This window comes from Biomphalaria glabrata, chromosome 5 (genome assembly GCF_947242115.1).
Source record: "Biomphalaria glabrata chromosome 5, xgBioGlab47.1, whole genome shotgun sequence".
Classification (NCBI taxonomy): domain Eukaryota; kingdom Metazoa; phylum Mollusca; class Gastropoda; family Planorbidae; genus Biomphalaria; species Biomphalaria glabrata.
This window is the reverse complement of record NC_074715.1, coordinates 2,721,440-2,743,609: the sequence shown is the minus strand read 5'-3', so window position 1 is coordinate 2,743,609 and position 22,170 is coordinate 2,721,440. Positions and strand designations below refer to the sequence as shown.

Below are 22,170 nucleotides of genomic sequence, written 5' to 3'. Positions count from 1 at the left end.
GCATGGGCAGAATATGTGTATAAATAATGAGTATACAGTTCTTAGGGAAGAAGTAATTTGGCGATATATTTGTACGGTATTGTTCAACAAAGTTTATCGGTCTTTGTCTTGGTTGATCAAGAATGATTTTATCAATATTGTTTTTGATTCTCTGCGCCACAGTTGTAGGTATGTATAACTATATATACTATTCCGATATTCCGCGTTGTGTCTAATGCAGATAAACCAAACGGAGGTATTGCTTAAATAACAAATTCCAATAATACTAGCGGAAGGTCAACAATAGAAGTTAATCAACGCTGCTTGTAAATGTATTATTATTATTATTATAGCTTTTATATAGCGCTACTTTCATGCTTATAGCATGCTCAGAGCGCTTTTGGTCCAATCTCATTTGTGGACCAGTGGGGGGGGGGGGGGGAGGGGGTATCTAGGAGTTGGTTTTCCGTGCTGCCTTTAGGCGCTCAGTAAACACAGCTTTGCCAGAGTCGGGTATCGAACCTCGAGCCCCCTTCTAGGTAGCCAAGCCAAGCCAAGTTCAAACGCACTTGGCCTCTCGACCACGCTTCCCACTAATGTACAACAAGAAGGTTTAATTGTAACGAATGGGAACGGTTGAATGTCGTTAAAAATCTCTACGTTCATATATATTATATCTTTTATATAGCGAAACTTTTATACTTATAGCATGCTTAGAGCGCTTCCTTGGTCCAATCTCATTTGTAGAACAGTGTGGGGGGGGGGGCGGTGTCTAGGAGTTGGTTTTCCGTGCTGCCTTTAGGCAACTCTGCCCGAGTCAAGTGTCGAACCTCGAGCACCCTTCTAGGTAGCCAAGCCAAGCCAAGTTCAAGCGCATTTGGCCTTTCCACCACGCTTCTCACAAAATAACCCTTTATTCTCAGTCTATACCGTCCAGAATAGTCTGTTTACATCGGTTTCTATTTCGTGTCTGAGCAGTCACACGACTTGTATTGTAGCTGCGGGGCATTACACCGAACGGCTCAGTTTCTTGCCAGAGGATTAAGTCCTTCCTGCTCTGACTTTTCAATAGGAGTTCATATCATGTAGGGATACTTAAAGGGCCGCATGGATGACACTATGGTTTGTAATCTAGTTCTTTAAGGTTATTATTCTATCTTCGTCAGTCACAGGTTCATTATTTCCTTGACCACCAACAGGCTTTCCTTCCTAGTCTAGTCAGCGGAGACATCATCTAGTGGATCAAAACCTTGGCGATAACATTGGATTGACGACCCACTGCTGCATCATGCGTTATTTCATTTTCCAGAACACCATCTGGGCTCCTTCACCTTTCTAGATAACTGGTTAAGAGTTCCTAAATAACCGTTCTTCCTAACCGTCAGGGTGCAGCTGATACAAAGTTTAGATTTTTTTTTGTAGACACAGGCAGATCATGAGTCTTTTTAAAGTGTATATCAACAGGCTTGGGTGCAGTTTAAACTTTGTCTTAATCTGTCTGTCACTAAAAGGAATTGCTTCTACAGCAAACGCTTATGTCGATCTAAAGGTCTCTACTCTTTTCTTCCGTTATTTTCTCTCAGGTCTGTACCCATTCTTTTGATGACCACAGCTATCGTAAAGTTCTGTCTTGTGGGAGATATTTTCATACGGCTTATTAAGAGATATGTATACTACGAGGAGTGCCTTTGTCAACTGGGCAGTGGGCTTACTGAACCACTCATTGATCTCGGTCTCAACTTTAATCCCAGCTATTACCTTGTGGCTCCAAACAGTTGTCTGCATTCGATAACGCCCTCAACCACGGCTAACCGTCTCGAATGACGGGCCAAACAAGGTGAGGGTAAACCAGATTAAGTATCTGGTGAAACTCTGGTCTCCGTCCACAACCAAAATGTGAAGTCTAGTTGCGGCTGCATCGCACTCAATTTAATGAATTGGACTATCAGGGCCATCAGGCGTCACCTAGCTAACGCCGTTGAAAGTTTTGTAGCGCTGTGGGATATTTAGAGCACACTGATCATCCACTGCAGCCTAAACCAGCTCCAGTTGTCTGGATCTGTTCTGTCACTGGAGGGAATAGATGCTATCTTACTAGATTTTTCCAAAGCTTTTGACAAAGTTCACCACCATAGTTTCCTTAACAAATTGAAATAGTTTGGCATTGATGGTCCATTGCATCAGTGGATTAAAGATTTTCTGATAGGGAGAGAACAAACTGTTATAATAAATGGCTCTAAGTCAACACCAATAACAGTAAATTCAGGCGTACCTCAAGGAACAGTCTTAGGTCCACTACATTTTTTAATTTACACTAACCATTTACCGAATTGCATTAGTTCAGGAACAAAAGTCAGATTATTCGCAGACGATTGCATAATATATAGAACAATAAAATCAACACAAGATACAAACATTTTACAAAGAGAATTAGATGAATTAGAGAAATGGGAATCAAATTGGAGCATGAATTTCCACCCAGAAAAATGTCAGTTATTAAGAGTAACAAAAACAAAAACAAGTTAATTCCACTTATCTTATTCATGGTAAACCAGTAACACAGACTAAAAACGCATAATACCTAGGTGTTATAATAAATGAAAAACTGTCATGGAATCCACATATTGATGAAACAAACTAAGCATTAGGGTTTATTAAAAGAAATTTCTATAAATCAAATAAGAACATAAAACTAAAATGTTATTTAACCTTGGTTAGGCCAATAATAGAATATGCATCCTCTGTTTGGGACCACTCAACTCAAGAAAACATTAAGAAACTGGAACAGACACAAAATAGAGCAGTGAGATTCATAACAAACGAATGTTTACATTTGACTAGAGTAACACCTTTAGTAAAATCACTAAATTTAGCAAGCTTTCAGGACAAAAGACTCAAAACTGAAGTATACACACATACATACAATTATACATAAAACACAGAACCATAATCTTCAAATAGAAAAACAAAATGTAATAAAATACCAAGAAAGACACAAAGATAAAGGCACATTCCTCGTCCAATATGCTAGGCCAAATTAGTACAAATACTCCTTCTTCCCTAGTGCTATTAGAGCATGGATTGGGTTGCCTTAGCTAGTAAGGAAAACCAGTTACTTGGCAGAATTTAAGTCATATATATACAACGGCAACCCGACGGTACAGACTGGAAATAAACAACAATCGCCCTTTAAAGTCTGCCTAGCATTTATAACGTGTGTTAGCCAACATCTAAATATCAAATAGTAAGTATATTTCCCCTTTCAGACCTTGTGGTCTATAGGGCAGATGATGTAAAGGTCATCTGATTCTGTGGCCTACGGTTAACAAGGGCTTTATGTGGCCAGCACAACGATTAACCGCTTTACTCTTCCCTAACTAATGTCAGAGCTGGGTGGACTCAGAGGCGCCCGAAGATCCCGAAATTAAAAATCGCAGTCTTCACCAGGATTCGAACCCCGGTCCTCGGTTCGAAAGCCAAGACCTTTACCGCTCAGCCACCGCGCCTCCTCAAATATCAAATAGTAATTCAAGATAAAAACCAGGCTATAATGTTTAATTTATCAAGTTTTCAGATTGACTTAGCCTATGCCCTAGATTTTTTTTTTTGTCAGTTTAGTTATTTTTAGACTTCTTTAGCATTTGTATTTACCATAAAATCGCTGTCATTGAAAGAAACTTAGCTTGTACGTTTTGTTAAATTCGTGTCATACATTTCCATAGGTGGCCAAACGCCTCCGGTCTACAAGTTTGACCCAAAATATGATACATGTGGGTCAGGATCTTTTTCAGATTTTAGGATGCAATATCTTGAAGGTACTTATATAATGTGTCTTAGGTGGTCTGATTCGCCCCTTACTTTCTTTGGAGCTAGAAACTATTGTCAGAGTAAGTAAACATATTTTGCAATGTTAAATTTTTCTGATAAGTAATTTATTTTTTCATACTTGCTCTTATTACACATAAAAAATGCTCTTATTATAACACTTATAAGTTTATTGATTTAGTCATGCATATTAACCAATGACCTAAACTCCGCCAAGTTCAGTGATATTGCAAATTGAGTGGTGTAGTGTGTGGTCTTGACAAAGTTGATTAGACTTGGCATAAGTGTTTCTTAGATATTGGCGAAGACCGTAGTGTTAGTTTAAATGTCCCCCCCCCCCCACACCGGGAATTCTTTAATATTCAATAAAATATAAACGCATCACTATAGAATTTTTTAACAAATCGGGAAAACCCTTCTTATTTTACATAAGTAGCTTGTATTCAATAAGTCGGGAAAACGGGAAAAACTTATTTTCAAACTGCAACACCAATGAATGTTAGCGTCTATTCTCAACCTGTGGCCTCTTTATGTATGCTAGAAGTTTTGTGAAGCTTAAATCGTACTTAAGATCACAACAAATCTTAAAATACACCGAGTAACACTAGTGCCGAAAAAGTAAAAGTACCTCTTTCAGACCTCGTTGTTTATAGGGCAGATGATGTGAAGGTCATCTGTTTCTGTGGCCTACGGTTAACAAGGGTGTCATGTGGCCAGCGCAACGACCAACCGCCTTTACTTTTCCCCAACTAATGTCAGGTACGCATTAAAGCTGGGTGTAGAATTTAGAAATCCAAGTGTTTAACGAGATTCGAACCCGGGACCCCTGGTTTGGAAGCCAAGCACTTTAAAGATAGACACCGCCCCTTCTTTGAGATATCTTTCATGTGAAATTTCGTCCTTTCCTGGATTCGACTTTTTGACTTTCTCCATTTTTTTATATAAACTACTACCGGGTTTTTTAGTTTAAAAGTATAAGTAATAAAAAAAAAGAAAAGTCTGTCAGCGTGCTGGACAAATGATTAGTGAATGTTTCAAACTACTCGACTTTATAAAGGCGTAAGGGGCAAAGAGATTGAAAGAGAGGGGTAGACCTAAGGCCGCTCTCGGAATTAAAGATTAACAATGATAAATTATCAAATAGGGATGTCAAGAGGGAGTGCTAGAAACAGATTATCGTCTTACCAGTAAGAGAGGGAAGGGGTAGAGAAAGGTTCCCGGTCACTTTATCCCCAATCACTTCATCACCGAGCACTTCATTCTCGGTCGTCTCATCCCCGATCACTTTATTCCCGGTCATCTTATCCCCGATCACTTTATTCCCGGTCATCTCATCCCCGATCACTTTATTCCCGGTCATCTCATCCCCTATCACTTTATTCCCGGTCACCTCATCCCCGATCACTTTATTCCCGGTCATCTCATCCCCGATCACTTTATTCCCGGTCATCTCATCCCCGATCACTTCATCCCCGGTCATCTTATCCACGATCACTTCATCGCCGGTCATCTCATCCCCGATCACTTCATCCCCGATCACTTCATTCCCTATCACTTCATCTACGGTCATCTCATCCCCTGTCACACCAGCCCCGATTGTTTAATCCCCGGTCACTTCATCCCCTATAACTTCATCCCCGGTCATCTCATTTCCGATCACTTCATCCCCGATCACATCATCCCCGATCACTTCATTCTTTAGAAGGGAGACGCCTTTTAACCATATTTTTTTACATAATTATGCAAATGTATTTAGGTAAGGTTAACATCTAACTTCACATTCACTTTCACCTATCTCTTGGTCTGCTGGACTGGACACACATTCTGTCAACCTTTTTTCTCTGTCATTTGTCTTTGTCATTTTTATGTTCTTTCTAAAAATATTAAAAACCTGCCTAGGTGGACCACTTCGGGGGCCGATTTGGAGTTTGTGTTTCCACACAAACTCCCTTTGTAACCTTGTTTGATGTTATGTTATTTTCTCTTTCTTAGTTCGTGGAACAAGGTTGGGCGTTTTTGATACAATGGATAAAATGAAAATTTTACAGACACGAAACAACTTGACCTTGATTGGTTTAGATGACTTAAAAACTGAAGGCAAGTTCATATGGCATAACGGCGCAGAGCTCAACAATGCACCCAACAGTGGTTTCTTTAATGAAGGTAAGTTTGCAGTGATAATTGAAATGTACTTTTATTTCGCTTTAATATCAAATACGTATTTGAACATAACAATGGGCAAATATGATATATATCATTATCATCATCGTTTTTATTACCATTTCATCAAGAGCATCTCAATCGCTAAAACCATACACAATGATTGGAAACGTCATTTTAATCGATATTTTCATTACAATATTGTAATAACCTTACTTTAAAACGGACTCATATGGTCCGTAAGAGGGCAACTTTAGACACAAGACATGAACTTTCTACATGTAAATGTTGATATTAGAGAAAAAGAAAAAAAAAAGGTTAAAAAAATGTAAAAAAAGTTAGCATTAAATATTTGAAGCAGTTTTCTTTTGGCTTTAGAACACAAGGGAAGAAGCATGTCATTAGTAATTTTATCTGTGCCCGGGGTTTGTTTTGGTTTGAGGACTTTTAATGCTAGTTCCTTCATTTTAAGGTTTGTGGTCTTTCCCAAGGAGAAAGCTGGTTTGTTATCTCTATTTTCTTCTTGGATTTCTGAGTTTACATCTTTATTTGGATGGCTGCCTGGTCGTGCGGTTTGCTCGCTGGACTGTCGTTCGGATTCATCGACGGTCGAGGGTTCAAACCCTGCCGCTTCCATCCCCCGTCGTCCTGCGGGAGGTTTGGACTAGGAAGTAAACTATCTTCAACTCTGAAGGAACATCCGAAACATGTCAAACATTTTACAAACATTTCTACTTTCATTGATTTGTATTTGTCGTACGCTTTGGAAATACTTTATGAATTCACCAGCTGCTTCTTAGCATTTCAGGGAATTATACTGTCTCCGCCCCACAAGACCGGCAGAATCTAGTTTTCCTGATTCTGAGATTAGATGTTGGCCCTGGTGACTACCCAATCCATTTTTCTCTCCTGGTCGGCCTGTATATCCTCGAGTACAACTTCTTTGAATGTGGCCAGGTACATTGCGATTCCAGAAGTGAACGACCGGTCTATTGTGTCTGGGCATTTGCTGAGACTGTCGGCCATCTACAGTTTCCACTACTTGCCTGATAATATGCGTGAGGTCCTCCTCCTGAACATGAAGCCCCCGACTGAAGTTGGTCGTTTTTTTTACATGTCTTTAGCTACTTCAAAAATAAGAAGTATATTAAAGCATCGCTCGCCTCTGTTTTTCCACTTAATCTGATATCCTTCTTAACTCTTTCTCTCCTTAATTATTTAGCACATTCTGTTGGAATCATCGCTGGTATCGTCAGTTAGGAGAGAAAGAGTTAACAAATCATTCAACCAATCGAGGCTTGGCCACCTGGTCCTTTTTGTAAAATAAGTCTCTTAAAAAAACATTTCTTGAAGTGAAAAATTCAGAAAGAAAATGATATTAATAAAGAAAAAATATAGCGACCCAATGTCCATAGATATAAAAAAAAAATCTACTTATTATTTGTGTTAATCATTGTTTTCGTAATTTTTTTAGCTTTAAATTTTTTTTTTAGTATTGCATACAAACCAACCTCAAGATACAACACTGTATCATTTTAAACCTACACTTTATATATATTGTGAACCAATACAATTAAAAAAAAATTATACAAGGTTTAAAATATAATGTTAAATTACATTAACCTATTCATTTTATATAAACGCTCAAAATAAAATGGAAAATAACATTAGCCACGACATCTGAGTTTGCAAATTCGGCTTGACAAATTTAAAAAGCGCCTTATAAGGGACTGTGTCTGACCATGGTATTGTTTACTTTTTCAGATGAGCCAAGTAATAGTGCTGGCATTGAAGACTGCGTCGTCTTGCATGGGAGCTTACTCAACGACGTAACGTGCACTACTCTATACGACTTCGTGTGCGAATTAGTATAAATAAATAAATATATATATATATATATATATATATATATATATATATATATATATATATATTACAAGAAAATTCTATACTGGACATTTTTATGTATAACGAATAGCTATAAATTGCAACTTTTTTGATGTAATATCTTGTGTGAATTTTTACCACTATAGAAGAAAATAAAATTATCTAAACTCTTATAATTGTGACTTTTGTTTAGTTGGCAATATTGTAGTTCAATTTAGCGTCTCTATGTATCACTTAGTAAATCGTGAAAATCTTCTATGTTATAAATATTATATTATGAATATTTCCTTTGTATCTTTTATTCAAAATATATTTTACGGTACCAAAAAATGTTGGAATATAAAATATAAAAACTTAAACAACTGATATATTTAAAAAAAAAATCATTAATAAGTGGAAGATTGTTTAGAAAGAAAGACACAAAGATAAAGGCACCATCTCGTTCCATATGTTGTGACCAATTTGTATAAATGCTCCTTCTTCTTTAGCGCAATTAGAGCACGGAATGGGTTGCCTGAGATAACCTGATTCAGATGTCCAAATGGTTCGAGGCAAGCACAGCCCTTTTATGAACCATGTGACCCGAGAAAGGCTTTTATCTCGTGGCCAGGGTGAGAAATTGGCTCTTTACCGATCTCTCTGTCAGGAGATAACCAGGGAAACCAGTAACTTGGCAGATTTTAGGTCATTGATTAACATGCATGACTAAATGCAAAACACTTAGGACGTAATGATATTCTTTTTTAAGAAACGTCTATTTTATATAAGATAAGAAGAAGATAAGCAATAATACAGTATTTATCTTATTAAGTATATGTGTATGTTTTTATTAATATTGTTGTAACTCTAGTGGCTTAGCGATAGGGTTAATGTATTCATTTGTGCAGACACACGTGACTTGCATATATCACAGAGGTCATTGGCTATCAATAGAAAAGGACTGTATTATTATTACACGTAAATTTGACCAGTGGTATGGACCGAACGTTTTCTTGAACAAGAGACAGTGTGTAAGAAAAAGGGGATCAGGTCTAGGACATCAAGGCAGTAAGCACGGTGCGGTACCATATAAGTCCTTGAGACTGTAGCTGTACGAGTCGAGTAGACATAGAGACTAAAAAAGTGCACTACGGTAGTTTTGTTCAGTAAAACTAAGTATTGGTAGATAGTTTAGCAAATTGTGTAGTATTCATTGTTGACGTATTCGTTACTAAACTACCACATTATTATTTGGAACTCTTGTAGTTAATTTAATTTGTTAGCTGTGTTGAGCAGTGGTTAAGGCCTGGTAGAGAAGATCGTACCGCTGGTGTCTAGAAGTGGGATTTCTTATGGCAGCGATGCCCAGCCTAATGCGATGTGCGAGCCATTATAATTTTCAACACTCATGTCGCGGGCCACATCACCGAAAATGAAATGAAAATGACCTGAAACATTTATTTTTAGAAACCTGTGGATCTAGTATTTACATTAATTAACGAGGTATCTGAAAGTTATCTGTTTTCAAACGTCGGAAATGGGCTTCATTTCTCTACTTAAAATGTGAGACACTCTGAACTAGCTTTACCAACGACTCATGTTCTTGTCTCTTTAAGCTAAATATTCCCATCTATCTTCCAATGTCTAGGCTGCTGAAACAAAGAATGCCGTCATATTTGTGTTATAGTGTTTATTTCTTGTTCATTTTCTTTACTAATAAAATATTTTGGCTAAACAGGACTTATCACCATGTTCCACGAAAAAAAGTACAGATCCGTTTACTTTTCCTGGTAGATTATAAATTCAGAGTACACTTGTAGTTTTTTCGGCTCTCTCATTCACAAACTTACACATTTTTAAGGTTATAGTACCATTCTACCAATCCATCAGAGAGAAAGTGAGTGCCTTAACGTAGGTAAGATACATTTAAAAACCTTTTTTTTTCTTCGGAAAAAAAAAAGGGGAGGGGGCCTTCTACTCTTAATGCCGAAGTGTCGGCGGGCCGGATAGAACCACGTCGCGGGCCGGATGTAGCCCACGGGCCGTATTTTGGGCATCACTGTCTTATGGTTTCTGTAAACTACTGGATGAATTTGACCTAAAATAATTGAAACAAGAGCTTCGATGACATGGACTGAAATACTTTGGAATAAACAAAGAAGCTCATAAGCTCATAAAGAACGTCTACAAACATGTTCAAAGTACAACCAGATTTCGGAAAAAAGTCTTAAAAGTATAGATAAGCTCGTTGTAGGTACATATGGGTTTGACTGTGAAAGGGATCAACGAACACTAACATATCATGATTAAACAGGTATGTAGATTTACCATGCTAAACACGGCAGATGAGAATTAGTTCCCTTGTAGAGCGAGATAGATGAAACGTTTGATACCATGATTAACATGACAGATAAAACGTTTGATACCATGATGAACATGACAGATAAAACGTTTGATACCATGATGAACATGACAGATAAAACGTTTGATACCATGATAAACATGACAGATGAAACGTTTGATACCATGATTAACATGACAGATAAAACGTTTGATACCATGATAAACATGACAGATAAAACGTTTGATACCATGATAAACATGACAGATAAAACGTTTGATACCATGATGAACATGACAGATAAAACGTTTGATACCTTGATGAACATGACAGATGAAACGTTTGATACCATGATGAACATGACTGATGAAACGTTTGATATCATGACGAACATGACAGATAAAACGTTTGATACCTTGATGAACATGACAGATGAAACGTTTGATACCATGATGAACATGACAAATGAAACGTTTGATACCATGACGAACATGACAGATGAAACGTTTGATACCATGACGAACATGACAGATGAAACGTTTGATACCATGATGAACATGACAGATGAAACGTTTGATACCATGATGAACATGACAGATGAAACGTTAGGCAACATGTTAAACGAGAAAGATAAAATAGTGTCAAGTTGGGTACCATCATGAACTAGACAGAGGAACAGATAGCTACCATGTCAAGATTTATAAACAATCCGATACTCAAAAAAGAGGCTGTTGATGTTAGTGTTGTATATACTGTCACAAAGAGAGGTAATGGTGATCATTGTAGGTCCTAGGGGTGTTGTTATAGGACGCCAAGTTAGCAGACGTTCTCTATAGACATCCTAAAAAAGATTTATACTTGTAGTACCATAGGAAGCCAGCCTAGCATTCTTTGCCATACAGGTATCTTCACTGTCACACTGTTTCCAGGTACCTCGACGGAAAGACAAAATACCACAAATAAATGTGGCCTTTCTTTTTATGAGGGCACCTAAAATTTTTTTACTCTACATATACTTTTCATAAGCTTGGTTCTAGTCATTTTGAATGTAAGATAGATCTATTTTATTTATGAGACTAAACTACAATAATAACTTAGCATAGTCACCAGAATAACTGTCAAACGATGTGCGTATCGGATTTAAGTTGTAAAACAAGATTTCCCAATCCTCATACAGATGTCTGTTAAGAAGCAACGTCTGTAATTTATAAGATAATAGAGATAGAGACTAATCCTTATCACCTTATGTCATTGTTAGAGATTGTAAGGGTTTAATGCGTTGACATGAAATCGTTAGTTATTACTTAAGTATGGATAGAATGTGTTTATAAATAATGAGTATACAGTTGTAAGGGAAGAAGCAGCTTGACGAGATATTTGTATGGCATCAAGTCTCTTGGTCTTTGTGTTGGCTGATGAAAAAATGTTTTTGTCAATATTGGTTTTGATTCTCTGCGTCACAGTTGTTGGTATGTATGTATGTATGTATAAATATCTATATATATATATATATTGTAAGGCGCTTCCAAGCTGTGTCAAATGTAGATAAACCAAACGGTAGTAAAGATCAAATAACGAAATCCAAGAACACAGGCTAATAGCCAAGGATATAAGTTAGTCGACGCTGATACTAAGTGTCGAACAAGGAGTTGAATAATAAGGAAGGAAACTCGTAGAATTTCGTCAAACTAACTCTACGTTCATAAGAAGCATCTGTGGGCTTTGATTTGCGTCTTTTTCTGCGGGTTGGAGAGCTATGCATTTATAAGACGTGTCTTAGCCCTAATTTAAGCCACTGATAGACATTCAAAATAAACACAAGACTCGTGTGCTTAAATGATCACTTTAACATCATTGACAAGGAGGGGCCGAAGAACAACATGGCGTATAATAAAGTTTCCAAGGTAGATCACCTGCTTATCTGATTTCATTATTTGATCTTCTGATATGATGGTATGTTAGTTTAAATTCATAAAATTTTTAAAAGAAATTTTTATAAAATCATGTGTTTTAAAGACTAAGAAAACTACGTAATACTCTTATCATAAGCTAATCATGTTAGTTTTAAAAAAAAAGTTCTACTAATTCTCTTTGGCTAATTTAGAAAACATGTTCATCATTTTTGAAAATGAAGAAAAGCTTGTTTTCATAATGACCTCTTATTTACGAGTGTACCTTTCAACAGGTGCCCAAATGATTGGCCCAACACCTGCCATGGACAAATATTACTCAGAATATGATACGTGTGGAAGAGGAAATTTTTCAGATTTTAGATTACAATGGCTAGAGCACACTCCAACAATGTGTCTTATGTGGTCCAATTGGCCTTCTACTTACATTAAAGCTAAAGAGTATTGTAAGCGTAAGTCAATAATTTTTTAAATATTTACTTATTTGATAAGTAATCTATATCTATATCTATCTATTTATCTATATCTATATCTATCTATCTATCTATCTATCTATCTATCTATCTATCTATCTATCTATCTATATATATATATATATATACTATAAAGTATAAAGTAAGGCATAGGTATGTATGTATGTATGTATGTGACAAATAGACATCAAAACCGTTTGACCAATCTTGATAAAACTTGGCAGGAATGTTCCTTGGGTACTAACTTAGACCGTAGTGTATGTATTGTAGCCCTAAAACAAACTTAAGACCCTCAAAAAAAAAGTTGTCCGACTCTATTAAAGCTATAGTATTTATGGATCTAGGCCAGCAGTTCTCAACCTTTTAGGCTCGGCGACCCCTTTTTACAACCCCCCCACTCTGCCCCGACCCCCCCCCCCCCGCACACACAGCAATAGAAGAATGTAGAAAAACAACTCATTTTTTCGATGGTCTTAGGGGTCACGGAGGTCACGGGCGACCCCAGGCAAATCGTCAATCCACCCCCAAAGGGGTCGCGACCCACATGTTGAGAACCCCTGGTCTAGGCCATGGTTAACAATGTTGTCATGAGAAAAGATCCAAAGGATTTAGTCCTAGATCTAATTTTAAGAAATACACTTTGAGCAGATAATTTTTTTACTTTGACACATGAAAATACAAAAGAAGATCCATTGATTTCATTATATAATAAAATTAACCTTCAATTTTGTGTTTCAAAAGCATTTTTTACATAAACTAGTTCCTGATATCTGTGACTAATGATTTCCTGGCGAACATTCTTTCATTAGACATTACCAAACGGTTACACATTAACACATCTCTCTACTGAGTCTATTCCTAGGCCTAGGTCTAAAACTCTTATTGAACTTTAAGATGATAAAACTTCTTTTCGCAATGATAGTTTTATGCTTTAACACATAAACATACTAATTATTGTCCATTCAGTTCATATTTTAATCAAATTAACATTCAAATTTGTTTTTCTAAAGCATTTTTAATACATTCGTTCGCTGTTCGCTAAAGCTTCGTAGCCGTGTTGAGATAGGCCTATATTCATTCATGAAAAATGGTCACGCATGCGCAACACAGAATGAACTATTTAAAAGCCAATTTTTAGCGGCCCCCGAAAGGGGAAAAGACGCTATTAGTTTTGTGTGAAATGTCTGTCCGTCTGTCCGTCCGTCTAGTTAGATCTCGTAAACTAGAAAAGATAGTGAAAATCCGACATCACAATATTTTAGACCTTTCAAAGTTCTGATGCAACGGCTACTTTTTTTTTCTTGCTAAAAGCGAAAAATGTAATTTTTAAAATTACTTATGCAATAATTTTTTAAAGTGAAAAAGCTAAGTAGTATGCATTATAAGTTGGACCTAATTTAAAACGAATAGTAATGTTTTAAATGACATTTTCTTGATTATTTTATTGCGCAGAGCCGCCCGCGATCGTATTTGAGGATTCGAATAAGAATTTGATTAAGTAGCTAACACTTGAGGATTTATTCTGTGGATTACTTGTGTTTCTGTGGTTTTTCTTTGTGATTCTGTGGATTTTTGTGTGTTACTGTTTAGAGTGGACGGCGCGAGGGTTGTGTAGTAAAGTACTGTGTAGTTTGTAGTCTGGTTATCGTTTCTTTTCTGTCTCTGTAATTATGATAAACCCCTTTTAAAAATATCAGTTAAGACATTTTTTATTGGGAAAAAGGACCTGGATTGTGGACTTGTCCACGCCCCAGGTATCTTGCTTCTAAAGCTGTCAGGCCAGGGGGCTGTTAAGGCCACTATGGTGAGCCTAATAGAGTGCCTGAAACTAACACCGGACGATGTGAGTCCTCTCTATCGCTTCGAGAACCCCTTTGTCTGGTTCCTGGTCCCAACATCCGCCCGATTGAGAACCCGTATACTAGGGAAATCATTTAGGAATGAGAAGGACTTCAAGGTAGATGTCTGTATCTTAGAAGACGAAAAATTCAGGGTTACCCTTCACTTGGTAGCACAAACCATAAACAAATCAAAGATAGGAGAAATCTTTGGAGCCTTTGCAGAAGAAGGCTCCAAGATAGAGCCAATCAAGCTAGGCAACTCAGATAAGTGGGCGGCTTGGATAAAACTCCGCAAACAGACTGAACTCCCCCATTATATTCAGTTACGATTCGAGGATGATCCGAGGACCTACAATGTCCTCCTGACCATCCCGAGATGTAGACAACAGTGCTGGTATTGCGGACAGGATCAGCACTGGCCAAACCAGTGTCCAAATAGGGCGAACCCCAGACGGAACCAAAACCCCACAGAAGGTGCAAAGGAGCGGTACGTGACGTTTTGGCGCCGCCGTTTTGGCGCCGCTGTTTCGGCGACGGGACGTTTAGGCGCGAGCTTTTTTGGCGACGGGACGTTTTGGCGCGAGATATCATTTGACGATAATTTAATAAGCACGTAGCTTTTTTTGTATGAACCCTTGAATTCCGGCAAATAACCATGGTGTCTATGTATACTTAACTTAGTATTTTGAGAAACATAGTACATGTATTATATTTTTACTTATTATTAGCAATTGTTTGGTATGTATAGCTGGAGATACCATACAGTTATTAAATAAACCAATGTTAATGTAAACAAATAATTGCATCAATTTTTAGTCTATCATCGTTTCATTTTGTTTTTAATTTTAAAGTAATATCTTAAAAAACTTTTTTTGAAAATAAAAGTGTGCCTCTTAATAAACACACATACACAAGCCAAAATGTTTATTAAAGAAAATGATGTGAAACACAAACACACATTTACATTTAGTACGTGAAAAATATGTCTTAACACAAACACTCATGCAAAACATATATATGAATAATTCTTTTAAAAGAAATAATACAATAAACGTACATAACGTATTTCGCGCCAAAACGTCCCGTCGCCAAAACGGCTCGCGCCAAAACGACCTTCGCGCCAAAACGGCGGCGCCAAAACTTCCTGCTTCGGCAAAGGAGTTAGGAAGGAAAATCTCCTATGCCATGGCCCTTAAAGGGGAGGGAGAGAAAAAGCAATCCGAGATTGATCGACAGCTAAAAAAAAGATGGCTTCACAATGGTTGAAAGCAGCAAAGGAGGGATAAAAAAACAAATAGAAGCTATGGGAGCTACTCCAAGTGGTCACCCCCCACCTAACCTATATATATATGTGTAATGTATACAGACTCTATGCAAACTGCATCTCACTACACAACTAACTCAAAGAACTTGACAACTCAGGGATTTAAAGTAAAGTTACAGTTTAATGTCAAAGGCATATCAGTCAATAATGTTCAATGGGCAACAACATTCACACTTACAGTACAAAAACCTTAAATCTGTTCAGGGCTGACTTCACAAACCGTTATGATTCCGACTTAGCCTCGAGGTAACAATAATTGACTTAACTGTGATACATTCGTCTTATAATGGGTCCCTATAGTCTTTCTAAAACCAGAATGAAAGTTGCTTGACTTTACTGGTTGATTACATTTGCAGTGTGTAATATTTACAACACAGATCTTTCCATAAATTGGCGTGCACTGTCACTCGTTACGGTTGACCGCTCATTTAGCAATGGACTGGGGCGATTTGCGTAGGCTAAAAACCAACACCACTACCCCCATCAGTGTCACCACCAGGTTTATAAGAAATATTCATAAATACTGTAATAAACATGGCGGTGACAGAGATGGGGGTAGTGGTGTAATGTAGACAGCCGACGCAAATTACCCCAGGCCAGCGCTGGACGAGCGGTCACCGTAAAGGGTTACGACGGTAAGCCAAGACAGTTCTGGAAGGATCGGTGCTGTAAAAAGAGATCAGATGCCTCACGACTGATGTAGTCAAGTGATCGGCTAGAAGGCTCGAGAGATGTTCCGTTCGTTTCAAGCAGGGACCCCATATAAAAAAGCAGAGGTGTAAAGTCAGAACGGGTTCAGTACGGCGGCTAAGTACAAGTCGGGGACGAGACGGACAGGTCAGTGCAAGAGTTCACACGGCGGTACGGTTAGGTCATAAGAGAGAGAGATATTTAAAGAGTCTGTGTTACGTTGTTGCCAATAGTAAAAGTATTGGCTGCTTATTTATAGAATATTAAACCATTACGTTATTTTGGAGCTCTAGGTTGTCAAGCTCTTTAAGTGAGTGGTGTCGTATGGTGAAGTTTGAAGAAAGCCTGGTTAGTGAGATTCGTTACTATATATACATATATAATTCTCTACTTCCCTCAAAAGTTTAAACGAGAACAAGTAAAGGAAAAATCACTCTCTTATTTCTGCGGATAGTCAACGAGAAAACAAGAGGGGAGAGAACACATAGTCAGAAAATAGTAGGGCCGGACCGTTGTAATCAAGAAATATCACTTATTTTTTATTTCTACCTCACGTTAAAAGGGGGGGGGGAGTAATCTACTCTGTAGTAACTATCGAGGCGACAGAGCACGTTCAAGAGTTTGGACACCATGGAAAGATCATACGCCGGTATTTTGCAGGGCCGACCTTATGCCACTGCAACCTATGCAACCGCAGTGGGCCCAGCACTTTTATAGGACCCGCGCTAATTTTAGGTGTATACATTATTATATAAAAACATTTTATAACTTATAACAGATTTCCGGCGGCCTCCTGTCGATTTAACAGGAGGTCATAAAAATCTCCTGAAATTGCAAAATATACGAAAAAGTCCTGGAAATATCCGGAAATTATTAAAATCTTTAGAAAACTCATACAAATGTCCTGAATTATATAGACGAAAATTGTCATTTTGGGGTGTCATTCAATATGGAAAACGCCAATCCTACGCGCGATAAAAAAAAAGGCATTATGCAATACCCGCAATTGTGGAATCTAGTGAAAGAAGCTTCTTGCGCCTCAAACTAATGACGAATTACTTGAGATCAACAATTCGCGAAGATAGATTGAAACATTTGGTAATTCTTGCTATTGAGCGCGATTTATGTAGAAAATATAATTTTTATGATGTACTGTATGACTTCGCTACACGCAAGGCTCGTAAAGTAATTCTTGCCCAACTCGGAGTCAACCCCTTAGTAAGGTTGTGACAGAGCTTCGCATGAGGTTTGCGCGACATGTTTTCCGACAAAATGAATTACGCATAAAAAGAGTTGCGATGACATGATGGCCATTACGAGGAAAGCGCAAACAGGGACATCCTTGTACAACTTGGCGCCACACTTTCATGGAGGTCCTCAGAACAGGTGGAAAGAGGCTTCAGACATTGCCAGTGAAAGATTTTTGTGGAAGTAGCTTGCCGCCCAATGCGCCGAACGACGTGAGAGGATCTAAGTTAGTAAGAATAGAACATAAGGTTTTCGAAATAAAACGTTTTAAAGCAGGATAATGCACTGTAGATATCTCAGAATATAAATTTTGTTAACTTTTAACACTGGAAATAATGCTTTGCAGCGGGGATTTGCTGGCAAATGCAAGGAGTCTTAAATTTATTTTCCACTAACTCCAGGAAGAACCTATTCTAATGTAAACAAAACGTCTTCCGACACGCACATACACAAGAAATATAAAGGTAAAACAGGAAAATCTATCTCATATTTAGCTAATTGATGTCATGTTAGTTATTTAACTTTATTTTCTCGTTCATCTTAGGACGTGGAACCAGGTTGGGCGTTTTCAATACATGGGATAAAATGAGAATTTTACAGAGACGAAACGGCTTGATCTATATTGGTTTAGATGACTTAAAAACTGAAGGCCAGTTCATATGGCATAACGGCGAACAGCTGAAAAGTCCAAACATCAATGACTTCTTTCATAAAAGTAAGTTTGCATTAAAGATATCAGTTTACTTTTATATCGCTAAAATATAAAATTCATCTATCAATATCACAATGTACATACATATCAATATTATCATCGTACTTATTATCGTTTGTATCAAAATAATCTCAATCTCTAAATCCATACACAATGAATGTAAACATCATCCTACTCGACATTCTAATTACAATATAATAATAGTAATAATAATATACATCTCGCTACATATTGCGCTGCTGGGGTTGTCACGGAGCTCTCTGGAAAAAAGACCTTCGAGCCAAGCCCAATTAATCAGAGACCAAAACAACATGTGCCAGCATGGAAAAGGCGCCTTGAAGACAATATTAATCAGCTGAGGAGCCAAATGGATACAATTAGACAATATCTTTGAAACAACTATTCCGCGAAAATTCTTAAAATGAAGTCCATATTAAGAACAACTGGAATCAAAATGACGGACTGTGATAGCCACACACGACTCTTATGTTTGAAAGATACTCTGAGACAGAATAAAATAATCTAAAAGGATCTAGGCTAAAGCGCTACAACGAAACCACTAAAAGGAAAGAGCATAATGCTTTATTATGGGGACAACATTGACAAGACTGCTTCTTTGGCTTGGCTCAAAGCAGGTCATCTCTACCCTGAAACTGAAGGATTTGTTACAGCAATACAGGACAGAGTAATTAGGACAAAAAAATACGATAAACATAACCTGAAACTCAATATTGTTGACAAATACCGAAAATGTGGAAATGTGAGTGGGTCAACTGAACACATCATGTCAGGATGTCAAGCCCTATCGGAATCTACTTACGTAGGTCGCTATAACCAAGTTGCAAAGCTAATACACCAGCACTTTCCTTTGACACACAATTTGATCGGTAAGGATACTCCTCCATATTAAAAATAATCACCACAAGAGATTCTCGAGTCTACTGATCATCTGCTGTACTGGGATAGGCCTATTTTGACGGACAAAACGGTAGATTTTAATCGCCCTGATTTGCTGCTCATCAATAAAAAAGAAACAGCCGCTACTATTATTGACATCGCCGTGCTACTTTCTCATAATATAAGAAAAACTGAGTTGGAAAAACAACGAAAATATGGGAGCCTTGGCTTGGAGATTTAGCGTTTATAAAATTTATCTAAAACAACAATATACCCCATTGTCTTATCAACCGAGGGGATAATAACAACTGACCTCACAGATACTTTTAATGACTTGGCATTCCTAGGAACATTCTCGTTACCTGTCAGAGGGCGGTATTGATGCAGACCTGCCACATCACCAGAAAATTATTCAGTGGAAACTGGTAAAGGGACTACGATGAATTTTGTTTTCCTTTAACGAAACTCGACCCTGGCAGCGCCAGAGAATGAATACTCGTTCATTTCTAACATAATAATAATATTCTTTACTAGTCGACCGGCGGCGTAGCATACGCCGCTATTTTGCAGGGTGGTCTTAGTCCACTGCAACATATGCGACCGAAGGATCCGCACTTTCATGGGACCCGCGTTAGTTTAAGGCGTATTAATTATTAAATTAAACTCTTATATAACTTAAAACAGATTTCCCGCGCCATCCTGTCAATTTACAAGGAGCTCCTGGAAATCTCCCGAAATTGCAAAATGTACGAAAAAGTCCTTAAAATATACGGTAATATATAGAAAAAAATGGTCATTTTGGGGTGTCATTCAATATGGAAGACGCCTATGCTACGCGTTATTAATAAAAACAGCATTATGCATCAGCAGTAATTGTTTAATCAGGTGAAAGAAGCTTCTCGCCCCTCAAACTAATGCAGAATTACTTGAGTTAAACAATTCTCAAAGATAGATTGAAACATTTGGTAATTCTTGCTATTGAGCGGATACATGTAGGAAACAGAATTATTATGATATACTGTATGACACCCAAGGCTCGCAAAGTAATTCTGTACGTAGTAAGGAATGAATAAAATGTATAATCGAATTTATTTTCTAATACAAACTCTTAAATTTCACTTATGGTCCGCTTCCCTAACCAAACTTGGCCCAGGGAAATCCGTTTCGAATAGGGCCCTAAAATGCTTAAGTCCGGCTATGCAATATAGTGTTTGTAAAATGTTTGTTTGTAAAATGTTTTACATGTTTCAGATGTTCTTTCAGAGTTGACGATAGTTTACTTCCTAGTCCAAACCTCACGCAAGACGAAGGGGGATGGGAGGGGCAGGGTTTGACAGTCCAGCGCGCAGCCATCCGTAGCGAGCTGTGAAAACGTTTTCTCTCAACCCCCTCCCCCCTTTCTTGTTTTTTTTTTCGATTGTCTGTAAAGAAATTTGTCTTAAAATGTGTGCATTACACGAAAACAAAATATTATAACTATAAAAAACCAAAATGTACATTTACACCAGACTCACTTATAATTTACATGTGAAAAGTTTATATCAGATAGTTTCTATTTAATAATTTGTTTATAAAGGGAACCGTATCTGTTTGTCTTTGCTATCGGAGTCTTGTATCTCTTTTGTGATGGTAAAGTCATACAATCCTGATTCAAAGGGTGATTTTTTATTTCTATAATCGTTGTAGCATTTTTATGGATGTTTGTCTCAAATATCTACCAAATTGGTTTTGTTTAATAAACTTTCTTCAAAACGGACTCACATGATGTGCACCAGTGCATCGTTATACGCAAGACATGAACACTCCAGAAATAAATGTGGACATTAGATAAAAAGCAGTAAAAAATCAGCTGGTACGAGAAATAGCTAAAGACTTTTGACATTTGTTCCCGATGAGAGATAGCATAGTTCAAGTCAAATACAGCATCTCATTTTATTAGCTTTGTGCCACTTCAAAGTTAATTTTATCTTTAGTTCCCAGAAGATAAACAAAATAATTTTGAAACTGTGGTTTAATGTCTTGGCTTTATCATGTCTTGGCTTTATCATGTCTTGGCTTTATCATGTCTTGGCTTTATCATGTCTTGGCTTTATCATGTCTTGGCTTTATCATGTCATTTAAAAAATAAATTAAGTAATAGAAGTGACGGAGTTTTTAATTTCAAGTTATTTGTGCTATTGCTTATAAACCAACATCAAGTAACATTAAAGGTATGATTTTGAGTAAAACGCTCTAACAACAATGTAAGATGCACAATACTTTACACTGAGCTTGAGAATTTGGCTTGAAATAAATTTATGAAATACTTTTTATGACCTAATTTGTGTTAATATGGTATGTTAATATGGTATCCTTTCGTTTTGTTCAGATGAGCCAAGTAATAGTAAAGGCATTGAAGACTGTGTTGTCTTGAAAGGGAGTTATCTCAGCGATGTACCGTGCAATATGATATTCCTCTTCGTGTGTGAATTAGAATTAGGATCATAGTGTGAGTGGATTTTCATGCATAACGAAAAGACATATACACTATTCGTTTTGATGTATCTTTGGTACGAAATAAATGAATAAATGATTATAAATGTCTTGTTTAAGGAATTTATTATTTGTGTGCAATGATTAGCAATGTGAAATCAAATTTAATTGTTCTAGTCCTTACATTAATGAGGGTATCTAAAAATATTTCTACTCTACATATACGTGTCATAAACTTGGTTCTAGTCATTTTGATTGTAAGATAGATCTATTTTATTTATGAGACTAAACTACAATAATAACTTAGCATGGTCACCAGAATAACTGTCAAACGAGGTTCGTATCGGATTTAAGTTGTAAAACAATATTTCCAAAGAGAATGGCGTAAATCCTAATGGAGATGTCTGTTAAGAAGCAACGTCTGTAATTTAT

General features: G+C 37.2%; 2 protein-coding genes across 2 annotated transcripts; both read left to right on the top strand.

Annotated features, from left to right (window-relative positions):
- Positions 1–40: 40 nt before the first annotated feature.
- Positions 41–8,132, top strand: LOC129926150 (hemolymph lipopolysaccharide-binding protein-like). The gene is made up of 4 exons (XM_056028289.1): positions 41–168; positions 3,702–3,866; positions 5,797–5,967; positions 7,729–8,132. Exons 1-4 carry the CDS (start codon positions 123–125, stop codon positions 7,836–7,838), a joined length of 492 nt encoding a protein of 163 aa, XP_055884264.1. The 5' UTR covers positions 41–122; the 3' UTR covers positions 7,839–8,132.
- A 3,365-nt stretch (positions 8,133–11,497) lies between these two features.
- Positions 11,498–21,857, top strand: LOC129926148 (hemolymph lipopolysaccharide-binding protein-like). Its single transcript, XM_056028278.1, has 4 exons — positions 11,498–11,640; positions 12,357–12,533; positions 18,202–18,372; positions 21,635–21,857. Exons 1-4 carry the CDS (start codon positions 11,553–11,555, stop codon positions 21,751–21,753), a joined length of 555 nt encoding a protein of 184 aa, XP_055884253.1. The 5' UTR covers positions 11,498–11,552; the 3' UTR covers positions 21,754–21,857.
- The last annotated feature ends 313 nt before the right edge of the window (positions 21,858–22,170 follow it).

What these genes read in the sequence shown, in the direction of transcription:
- LOC129926150 (XM_056028289.1), top strand. Translation starts at nt 123, where the DNA reads ATGATTTTATCAATATTGTTTTTGATTCTCTGCGCCACAGTTGTAG. An exon ending in TCTCTGCGCCACAGTTGTAG is followed by an intron (nt 169 to 3,701) that starts GTATGTATAACT and finishes ACATTTCCATAG; the next exon opens with GTGGCCAAACGCCTCCGGTC. An exon ending in AGCTAGAAACTATTGTCAGA is followed by an intron (nt 3,867 to 5,796) that starts GTAAGTAAACAT and finishes TCTCTTTCTTAG; the next exon opens with TTCGTGGAACAAGGTTGGGC.
- LOC129926148 (XM_056028278.1), top strand. Translation starts at nt 11,553, where the DNA reads ATGGCATCAAGTCTCTTGGTCTTTGTGTTGGCTGATGAAAAAATGTTT. An exon ending in TCTCTGCGTCACAGTTGTTG is followed by an intron (nt 11,641 to 12,356) that starts GTATGTATGTAT and finishes ACCTTTCAACAG; the next exon opens with GTGCCCAAATGATTGGCCCA. An exon ending in CAATGACTTCTTTCATAAAA is followed by an intron (nt 18,373 to 21,634) that starts GTAAGTTTGCAT and finishes CGTTTTGTTCAG; the next exon opens with ATGAGCCAAGTAATAGTAAA.